This window comes from Asterias rubens, unplaced genomic scaffold (genome assembly GCF_902459465.1).
Source record: "Asterias rubens unplaced genomic scaffold, eAstRub1.3, whole genome shotgun sequence".
Taxonomy (NCBI): domain Eukaryota; kingdom Metazoa; phylum Echinodermata; class Asteroidea; order Forcipulatida; family Asteriidae; genus Asterias; species Asterias rubens.
Genome location: NW_022985738.1, coordinates 72268 through 83992, shown reverse-complemented (window position 1 = coordinate 83992; position 11725 = coordinate 72268). Strand labels below are relative to the sequence as shown.

At 40.2% G+C, this 11725-nt stretch overlaps 1 protein-coding gene across 1 annotated transcript; it reads left to right on the top strand.

Annotated features, from left to right (window-relative positions):
* Positions 1-1734: 1734 nt before the first annotated feature.
* Positions 1735-7207, top strand: LOC117306588 (probable G-protein coupled receptor No18). The gene has a single exon (XM_033791068.1). The coding sequence runs from the start codon at positions 2720-2722 to the stop codon at positions 4355-4357; it is 1638 nt and encodes a 545-aa protein (XP_033646959.1). The 5' UTR covers positions 1735-2719; the 3' UTR covers positions 4358-7207.
* The last annotated feature ends 4518 nt before the right edge of the window (positions 7208-11725 follow it).

The following is an 11725-nucleotide window of genomic DNA, read 5'->3' as shown; positions in this document are numbered from 1 at the left end:
CTTGTTTTACGTAAGCTGAACCTATAAATAGATGATAACTTGTCAAAAAATAAAACAACAATGTTTACGTTGGCGGCATACAACTATTTAGTCACATAACTCTCGCTTCAGCTGTTTGTCCACTTTGCAAAACCTTTTAAAGACGGAGGGAGCTCCGACAACAGTTGTCACTCGGTTTGATGTATAACCATGGGTACATCAAACAGAGGGGCAGAATGGAGATGGAAAACAACATTAAGATTGATCAGAGGCAGTCAGAATTTTGGAAATTTAAAGGCACTGGACACGTTTGGTAAAAATTGTCAAAGACCAGTATTCTCATTTGGTGTATCCCAACATAATTATGCACAAAATAACAAATCTGTCAAAATGTTGGGCTCAATTGCTCATCGAAGTCGCAAGAGAAAAATTAAATAAATAAAACACCCTAGTTACACAGCATTGTGTGTTTTTATAGATGCATATAATAACAAGGTTTCAGACCTGACATGTTCTACTATTTTGGTGAAAAGTTAACCTCTTCTCAAAAACTACGCGAGGAATTTCTCACAATGTTTTACACTATTGACAGCTCTCTTTGGCTCTTTACTAAGTGGAAGTGTCGTGGCCGAGCGGTTGAAATAAAAGCACTGCATTCAAACTCATGTTGTTTCTGATCAGCAGAGTGTGGGTTCGAATCCCCAGCCGTGACACTTGTGTCCTTCAGCAAGACACTTTGCCATTGCTTCGTCCTTCGGATGAGACGTAAAGCCGTTGGTCCCATGTGTTGTGTAACGAATGTAAAAGAACCCAGTGCATGCACTTATCGAAAAGAGAAGGGGTTCATCAGCCATATTATTATTTTCTATATAATCGAGAAAAAAAATTAAATCTATAAGAGGAAATGTATATATTGGTGGGTTATACTGTGGAACCACGAGAGTTCTAAAACAAGCAGTCCTCCACTTATATTGGTCATTAGCCTTGTTAAAGATATGGCGCACCCATGGGGGTGGGGGGTCACTGTTTGGTTTCGATGTATAATGCATACAGATTTATCAAAACCAAACAGTGCAATTTTTATTTTATTTAGTTATTTAAAATCGTTATACATTATACAAAGATTACAAGTTGGGCAGGGGCTGTCAAGGTTGTACTGAGTATCAAAACTGCAATGTGTACAACCAGACCCCTACCAACAATAAAACTATAGTTGTACCATTAATTTAATATAATTATTTAAAAAAGGAGATTGCACTCAAACGCTGTAAACAAATCACACAACAGTAAACATTAAAACAAAAGCAGATCCAAAACCTTGCCAAAACATAACCCATATAATATCAAAAAACAGGAGACAAGATAAAAACAAGAAGGAAAAAAAGACAAGGTCCCAATGCGTCCACCATATTTCAAAATGACGTACTACATATTTTGGACACGTACTCCAACCGTCTAAACCGGAAATTAAATCCATTGTGAAAGCCAAACGGCTTCTTTTTTTAAACGCGACAATCTGTTTGTTCTGTTATCACAAGTTTAAAAACGCCAATTTCGTAATTCCATTCAGCCGCAAAATTTGTAATTTTTTGCTTTATTTTTTTCAGATTGGAAGTGTCGATTGACAAAGGATATGCCTTTTTTTTAACTTGTCAATTTGTTTTGTTTCTGTTATCGCAGGTTTAAAAACGCTAATTTCATAATTCCATTCAGCCGTAAAATTTGTACTTTTTACTTTATTTATTTTTCAGATTGTTAGAGTCGATTGACAAAGGAAATAGATTCTCAGTGAGTGAGAACCGAAGGAAATTAAAGTCTCGTCTTCAATGTTAAAATCGCGTAAACTGATTACTACGTTCTTGTTATCTAACACGGATCAATCACGAGATGTGAGATTGTCAGATAATCAACTCATCCGATTGGTTGGTTCCAGAACCACGCTTCATGAATAAATCATTCGGGCTGGCAGCACGGCTATCAACCTGGAGGTGTGCTATGATCAGCTAATCAACACACCCGATTGGTTGGTTCCAGAACCACGCTTCATGAATAATTCATTAAGGCTTGTCAGCTATCAACCTGGAGGTTTGCTATATCATAAAAGCTATCACATAATTTTCCTAATCAGATCTGTGATCAAAGTGGTATCGTGGCAACCGGACAACGGGAGATTCTCTGTATCACCGGGGACTTGTTGTACTATCTTCTGAATGTACACTCAACACAAATCCATGCTGCTGAGAGCACTGCAACACACAACCATACACAACCCACCGATTGAAGGGGAAATATGAGTTTACTTCTTGAGTGAGCAGCAATAGTGTTTCGATTGGAGTTTCTTCCCCACCGATATCACAAACTGTGTTCTGCGTGGTTAGTCGTTGGCTGTTTGGATGAACAATACATGCTGCAGAGAGCACCGCATATGGGGAATAATTATGAGTTTACTTGTTAAAAGTGAGCAGCAACAGTGATTTGGTTTGGAGTTTCTTTCTCAAGTTTCCCCCTACCGAGATCACAAACTATGTTTCTGACTATTGGATGAAAAATACATACTACGGAGAGCACTGCAACACAACCCACAGCATTAGGGGAAATGTGATTGTATAATTGTAACGAGTGAGCAGCAAAAGTATTTGAGTTTCTTCACCAGTTTTCCCTACCGAAGTTTCTGCATGTTTAATTTTTGACTGTTGGATGATTATAATGCAAGCGTGGACGGGTAGGAGCAACACTCGTTATGAATTCCCAGCTGAACATTTCTAACCACACAGACGCCGTTGGACAGAATTTATCTGCAATTGACGACTTTGACGACACCCGGGAGTCGACAGATGCACTGCTCATTCTGTCGACTGTGATTTTGCTTCTGTCGGTCTTCTTCGGTGTTGTGGGGAACGTTTTAGTGTGTTTAAGCGTGTACGGCAATCGGAGCTTACGGACAGCCAACAATGCCCTACTTGTCAATCTAGCCGTTGGAGACCTAGTGGTTTGTTTTACAAGTACACCCATCATGCTCGCGGGTACTCTCAACAACCTCGGCTGGACGTGTAACCCTTACAACGATATCCTCTGCGCCACGCAAACCATCGTTCACGTTATCAGCAGCTCCGTGCAGCTCATCACGTTAGTGGCGATAAGCGTGGAGCGTTACGAGGCGATTATGCACCCGTTCGAGACCAAGCAGAAACGTCGTCGCGTCTTAGCTGGGATAACCACCTCATGGGTCTCGGCAGTACTCCTATCCGTCCCGACTGCAGTGTTCTTCCAAAATTCTTCACTGTATCTGCTGTGTGCGTGTCAACTCACTGACGAACCCAATATAGATTATATCCATATAGCGATCATAGCGCCATTGGGACTCGTGTGCCTGCTCGGCGTCATGATCTTCTACCTGAAGATTTTCAGAACGGTTCGCAAACACGTCAAGGAGAACAAGTCTAAGTCCAATAGTATTACCAGCCACGCGGGCAACGACACCACCACCCGTCCGGTCTCGTCGAGATTGTGCTGTTGTTGGAGGAGGAACGTGATTGCTCCCATAGCTGTACCGGTAACGCTCCGGAACCAGGGCAGGGACCCCGCGGTCCAGATCAACGTCCTGCCAGGGACCAGTGGTGACCTGCTTCAAGGAAACCCCGAGAACAAAAAGGGAGATAGTCGTGAGAGTAGTCCGAACACAGCAGCCTCTAAATCACTCTTGGAGACCAAGCAAGGTCCGTGTGTTGTGACTGGGATTCCGGAGGTACATCAACAGAGCATGACATCATCTGACACTGGTGTTGGATCGTGTGGTATAGCTCAAGAACCTCCAGAAAACGAACCAGGAATTCAACCCAACGATGGTCAGCGTGGGTTCGATCATTTACAAGCTAATGCGACGTTATTTACCGTCACTCCAGCGAGTCCCTCCAACATCTACCAGGCCGTCGATGAAGACAAGGCTTCGTCCTTATCGCCAGCAGCATCTGCCGCTGACAAGGACACCGCGTCGGGTGGAGCAGTTGGCGGCCTGAACGTGGACGCTGGACTGGAGCGTGACCCCCACCGTCTCAGCTGTATCTCCGGTGATATCCAAGGCTCGGTGTGTGTTATGAACCCTGAGACTCGAGCACGAGGGAAGAGGAGAGTAGAGCTAAAGACAGCCAAGCGAGCCTCTTACATCATCGGTGTCTTCAGTCTCTGCTGGTTGCCTCTCTTTGTGGTGTCTTACGTTGACACGAGGCCTAATTTAGACATTCTTGTGACTTGTATAGCTACTATGAGTGCAGCTCTCAACCCACTCGTTTACACGGTGGTCAATAAGGCATTCCGGACTGAGTTCGTTAAAATACTAACTAAGGCGACAAATAGATGTCCCTGCCTTCGTAAACCATGATTTCAATTGAGAGAAATTACTGAACAATAATGTTGTGCATTGTGGCACAATGGTGCTGAGACAGTTGTGGAGAAAAACGTTTTGTGCTTTGTGATACTTTTGGAAATCACTAACTTTGAGTACATCTCTCAGTTGGAATGAGAATTATACCGTCGTTGCATCAGATTTAAAACGTATGAATTTTACCCCCAAAATAAGTCTGACGAGTCTGCCAAAAAAAAATAGATGGAAAGATTTTCATTGTTTTGAATTGCTTGTATACAGACCCCTTGCTTATGACGTCACATTCTGAAAAAGCTCCCTCATTTGGGAAAACGGACGCAGCTCATTGGAAAAACACTGCTGGTACGCCAAACGAGGCCACTTGCACGTTATTGCGCACCAATCGTCCGACGATCTGCCTCTTTTTGCCACAGTGAGGGCGCTGTTGAAAAGTGTGACACCTAGACCTTGTGTACGTTTTGGCGACCCCAACTAAAACTCAACCGAGTCAACAAGTCGGTTACCGGTTGGTCTCAACCGAACACGCGAAAACGCCCAACCGATAACCAATATTTCTGGTTGGGGTCGCCGAAACGCACTCCTTATCTATGCAACTACTCAGTAGTACGCGCCTATTATGCGTGGAATGAGGCTAGTTTGATCGCAAGCTAGACCAGCATGCAACTCATTTAGCAGTAAGCCCTTGCGCACTGAGTGTTTGCGAATAGTTATACTATGCAGCTGGTTTGTATAATCCCTCTTGCAATGCCATCTTTTACAAGCCATACACTTTTCTATTATTTTTCATCATAGATGTCGGCGGCATATGCAAGGGTCTGTTGTAAAACTCTTTGAACGAGTCCAAAGCACACTTTCTTAAAACACGCGAATATACTTTTAAACTCGTTTTCAGGTTTTTACACGAACTTTTGGCAATGATGTGTGTGAACACATAAACACTTGCTATGTTCATCATACCCATGATCATGTTCATTTATGATTTATACGCCAATTTAAAACAAGTTTGAAATGTACTGTACGGAGTTCGGGAAGTGCCATTCGACATTTTGAGATCCTGAGTTTTTATTATGCAAGGGAATGACGTCACAAACAAACGTATCAAGATGATGACTCCTTGAGGTGTATGTTTTCTTAGGATGCCGACATCCTGAAGTAAGATGTCGCTTTTCTGATATGTCTTATCTTGGGATGTCGACATCATGCGTAAGATTTGCCGACAGCCTGAGATAAGTTAACTTGGGCTGATAAAACATCCTGAAAATGTAGAGAACCCTCTATAAATTATCCTGGGAAGACAACACCCTTTTATCAGGATGTCCCCATCGAGAGATGAAATAGTTCTGGAAGACATCTTACATCATACTTTCAATCACGATGTCGTCATTCACAGATTAATAATCCTAGGATGACGTCATCGGATACTTATGGTTTTATCATCCTGCAGTCCCATGAACTCAACGGATTGATTGGCACTTCCAGAGCTCCGTACGTTTCTATGAATATGTTAAGGCTTAAAAAGACCCTTAATATCTCTTATGTAACTTAGTGATCCAACGTAAATGTTTCAACTACTAGGCCCATAATGACAAGTTTAAACATTGAGTACGAAATCGACTAAAGGTTCGACCAATGTTCACACATACAGCTCTGTGAAGTTGCAGTCACTCTGTGGACATTCCTTTAATCTGTACACTTTTAATGAAAATCATTATTCTTCAACACTGTAAAACAAACACCGTGTGGACGTGTTTAAATCCACACATATAATGTTCCAAGTCCCTATACACTATGTAGACTTCTTTTGTCCTGAGGTCAACATATCGTATGTAGCGTTAAAAAACTCCTAACATCAAGCTCGATTGTTAGATCCAGTTTATTACCCCCCCCCTTTCATTGCTCTAATACAAATAGCTTGACACTTGATACTGCCCGCCATGTTGCTTAATTTGTAACTCATGACGATAACATAAGCCCACGTCAGGGTTGTCACTTTTTATTGTGAGAAATTTGTCAACATGCTTTTAGCGTAAGTACCCAATTTTCATCGTCAGATTTTGGGCCTAAGTGATACCACACAGGCTCAATAATCCATCAATCTCTGTTCCTCATAATGTGAAGGCAACGATGTATTATGATCTCATAGCAGACCCACGTACTTTTGGGGTAATAAATTTAAATGAACTTTACATCTAATAGCATTTTTCCACGTAGTGTTGTTCACTGGTGTTGTATTTTATATATGGACTAACTTGGCCAATGCAACGTGCAGTTTCGGTTCAATTCAACTCACATTTGTTTCCATACTCATGCCTGTATATGCTTCGTGTTTGAAAGGGCTCGGTAAAGGAACCCTATGTGGAAATTGTAAATTTCTACTGGGGCATTTCAGGAGTACTAAAGGCAATGACCAGCAAGGGGGGGGGGGGGGCAATCGCTTTCGTTGCCTCTGTGAAGTATCGGGCCTGCATAATGTCAAAAACACACCATTGCAGAGTGCATTTAGAAATGTAATAGCGAACATGAACAGTTTGTAGGCCGATTTGATAAGGGTTATGAAGTGTACTGATTGTTCGAGCTGTAGTGAACGGTTAACATGATTGACTGCTTCTTAGTTTGCATCTGATGGAGGAGTCGAAAACTCATCAAGCAGGTTTCTTTTAATGAAGTTAGTTATAGTCTTTAAACGCTACCGCTGTTGTATCTATCAGACTATAACGCGGCTATTTTGTCTTTAGTATATTCTAAACTCGAGACGTTGTATGTTACTCACATTAGTCATTCAATGTTAAAGAAAGTACACAAAAGATACACCAGAGTTTGAACAATAAAAGTCGTAATTGATGAGTATCACAAGTGTACGTAAAGCAAGTATATGGACATTCCCGGTGCAAATTGGCATCAATTAAATCGTTGCGTTACCTGCTGCTAAAATATAGGACTCTAACAGCCTCTATCCTACCGGGCAATCTCTAGGGTTATTTGGCTTATTTGGTTATTTGTGGATTCGAATCACACCCGAGTAATATGCCTGCATTTTTTTTATTTTCACAGAGCTCGGGCAAGTACATTTAGTGCTATAAGACACATCTGTGTATTATTATGGGTAAAACCGTTAATACTCCCTTTTCCGATGCAAATTTCCCTTTTTTTTTTTTTTTAATTTGTGTTAAAGACATTGGAAACTATTGGTAATTGTCAAAGACCAATCTTCTTACTTGCTGTATCTGAACATATGCATAAAATAACGAACCTGTAAAAATTTGAGCTCAGTCGGTCGTCGAAGTTGCGAGATAATAATGAAAGAAAAAACACCCTTGTCACACGAAGTTGTGTGCTTTCTGATGCTTAATTTCGAGACCTCAAATTCTAAACCTGAGGTCTTGAAATCAAATACGTGGAAAACTACTTCTTCCTCAAAAACTAGTCCACCTCAGAGTGAGCCGTTTCTCACAATGTTTTATACTATCAACTTCTCCCTATTACTCGTTACCAGGTAAGGTTTTATGCTAATAAATATTTTGAGTAATTACCAATAGTGTCCACTATACCTTTAAGATAACTTCATGTCACCATTCCCCTTCTTTGATATGAACCTGGTTTAATTGAGTTTGTCCAGGTTCCAATAAATGAAGATTTACTCACACACAATTTATGCTCTACTAAAAACCAGGGCACGACTACAATTTCTTCATCAAATAGTGTCTACGTAACTTCAATTTGGCGGCAAGTGAAGTGAAAATAATGTAGGTTACGAAAACAGTACGAATGAGCAGCTCTCAATCAGGCGGGAGTGTTAACGCATGATTCATCGAACCTACATTCAATATTCTAAAACAATTTCGGCGGTGGGCGTTCTTGATAATTATGAACAGACCCTACATATATATTTGGTTTGCTGTAACGCATACTTGCCATATGTTCTTACACTCTAAAAACTAAAGAGTTGAATCCAACACTTGCATGAGTTCGGTGAGTGACTACACTTTGAAAGTGTTGAATCCAGCATTTTATATGTTAAATCCAGCATTTCAAAGTATTCGGTCAACGATTTAAGTGCCAGTTCAACTTTTTAAAAAGCTAATCCAACAATTCAACAGAATTTTTTTTGAGAAATGTTGAAATAACACTTAAATTGTTGAATTAACCCTTTTGCGTTACATTAACATGCTAGATTTAACAAACAAAACGCTGGATCCAACACTTTCAAAGAGTAGTCACTCACCCAACTCATGCAAGTGTTGGATTCAACTCTTTAGTTTTTAGAGTGTATGAAATGTTGTTTTGGTTTATAGTCTATACTTGTCTTGCTTTACATATTACTACCGCAAACCAATATAACTGTGATACCTCACCATGCAATGCCTCAAATCCCATATAAGCCGTTGTGAAATTGAAATCTCTTCGAGGAAGTAACTAGAGCAGGTATATAATGTATTTAACATAATTAAAACCAATCGCTAATAATCTGAGTCCACGCAATACCTTGAATTTTCATCAGCGTAATTCATCAGGTCGGACGAATTCCCATTTCATTTTCCACCTTTTCCCTACCGTGCGTTCAGATTTGACGGATCTGTATTTGTTCAGTCGACTTCTTCGTTTGCGTTTTAGGATAGAGTCAACAGGGATTTTTACGCGTCCTCGCTGCGATCCAGGGTTCAATTTCACAGAACTGCTTGCACTCAAAGTAGCTAAGCACATCGATTGTGCTTACCAGACTCAGTTTACCAGCCAAAATTGCATTAGTCTGTATTGATTTGGCTGGTGCCCCACTCGATTTTTGCTGAGCAAAGCACTTTGGCCAGAATCATTTTCTGCTTAACACTATGGAATTGGACTCATGAACCAATTTCATAAAAAGAGCTGCTTAAGCACATAAAATAGCTAAGCACAATACAGTAGTGTTTACCAGATTTAGGTTATTACCCAAATGTCAATTCCTCATGAAGGTTCATCTTGTATCATGTTCATTTGTGCTGAGCAGAAATTTGTTAAAATAATCAATCAGTGAGTGAGCTCTCACATTGAAGCTAATCATACTCGCGACTAAATTACCGGTTTTAAAAGACCCATTTAGTCGTTCACAAGCAAAATGAAACTACAGGCAGCATGCAAAACATATTGAACCTTGAATCTTGAATTGCTGTACTCTCCTAAAAGCATTGCTGCTGTCCTGGAGAGGGCTGGTTGCAAAATCCATTCGTGCTCCGTGCTTATGCTGTCAATATTGTGCTTTTATCAGATGTGTTATTGTCAAGTTGTCCTGATGAGAGAGTTTTGAATCTCCATTCCTGACATGAATAAATAATATTGTTAAGTTGTGAAAATACTTCAATAATATTGATAGAATGTCACGCGGTAGAAGGATGCTGACTCATTCAAGTCCTCATAGCATGGTAATTAGTTTGAAACCGTGTCTCCTCCAGCCCCCCCCCCCCCCGGCGTCTCGGTCAAGCATTAATGAATGCAGACCCATTCCAAGGTTTGTTTGACGTGACATTTTCGTGCAACGAAAGGCGCTTTTGTAGTTTTAATTAAATTAATGTACTATTTTTATCGAATCGAGAATGTCACTGGTGGTAATCTCGTTTTTGTGCATAAGCTCGAGTAGGATGCTGTATAAAATTCTTACGCTTTTTGATTATTGTGGAGTCAATCAATGTGAAAAGAGATCTGATAAGCACAGTTTGTCCAAAGCAGTCACTCGTCGTCGTCTAGCCTGTTTCACTCCCACTCACACCAAGCCTCTTCACCAATTCTCCATCTCACTTTATCCTGCACTGTCTGTTGCCAAGCAATGCCCCAATATGTACTTAGTTCATCTCTGCATCTCAGTCACGTTTGAACAACAACGCCTCGATTATGTTGTTAGATGCAGCCAAAATATTTATCTCCAATTCCGTACACGGATGTAGTTCGAACGTAAATGTAGCCAATTTTCGTACATGAATGCTACCTAAAATTCGTACAACGGAGACCGAATTTCGTACAGGTATCCCGAAACTTAATGTATCTTAAGTTCCTTTACATGGATGTAGCCCATGTAACCCAACTATGATTCAGCCATAGCATAAAATGTAACTCTATTTCGATACATGGTATATCCTGAACCTTATTGTATTCCCAATTCTGTAAATTGATGCAGCCCAAACCTATTTATGTAGCCCAAACCTATTTATGTAGCCCAAATTCTGTAAAGATATAGCCCAAATCTGAATGTAACCCCAACTATTTACATGAGTGCAGCCCAAACCGAAAAGTAGCACCAAAAGGTTGTGATGAGATTGTAAAAAAGTTGTGATGAGATTTTATGAAATATAATAAAAGATGTTCGTGCAAAATTGGTCGTGCAAAGAGTTTGGAGCGTTGCTATTTTACTTGAAAATGGAATTTTAAGTAAATTTAAATTAAAAAAAATAATAATAAAATGTTTTTAAATGCCAGTTGCCAACTTGCTGCTTTAGTCCCAAAGTTATTAAATGTTGTATTTACGTGCTAAAGACGTCAGTAAATCGTGTGTCCGCAGTCGACGATAACTAAGTAATACCCAAGCCTATAGATTGAATTAGGCGTTGTGTTTGTGTGATCTGTTCAAGTGCCTTATGTTTATTAATTTCATGCCAGCCTTTGAAACTCGGAAAATAAGATGACAAATTTAAGATACTACAATCTCGAGGGCTTTTAATTTAAAATATTATTAACAAGTTATATAGGACTTGACGCATTGCATGGTGAGGAATCAATATATATTTGGCTTGCGGTAACACCATGTGTGAATCTTACTTGCCAGGTAGATTATGTTCTTTTGAGAACTTGTCTTACTTTAATATTATACCAGCGGGATGTCTCGCTTCCCCGGCACCCCCGCTGTCCTGCATAGTCCATGCCGATTTTCTACCTAGGCGGAAGGTAGAAAATCGGCCGGGACTATGCTACTTTAGCTCTAGTGGATCAAGGGGATTTTTCATACTAACTTCACTACGAGTTCTCATTGGTTTCAACGTTAAGACTCGCATGCTCTTGTCATCGTCCAGCGACTGTTTTATGTTTTGGGTTTTCCTTTAAAGCCAACCACTACACACTGCACCTCCAGAGTGTAGTTCAGAAAACTTTGAATTTTTGCACTGAAACTTTGTAGACAACACGTTCTGCATGATTACTCTTATAATTATCGCCTTGCATTTAATTAAATTATAACATGAACACCAATCACTCAGTGGTTCGTTCAAGCAACATACCATTACTCATAACCCTTGTCGGTGCGTGCAAAGATTCGCTTCAAATAACATTCAAGGTTTCAGTCGATTGAATTTGTTGCTGTCAAACAAAATTAAAAAATATCTTTCACAGAAAAATCAGCGGGAA

Bases quoted from the DNA above. Each gene is read 5' to 3' on its own strand.
- LOC117306588 (XM_033791068.1), top strand. From the start codon at position 2,720: ATGAATTCCCAGCTGAACATTTCTAACCACACAGACGCCGTTGGACAG.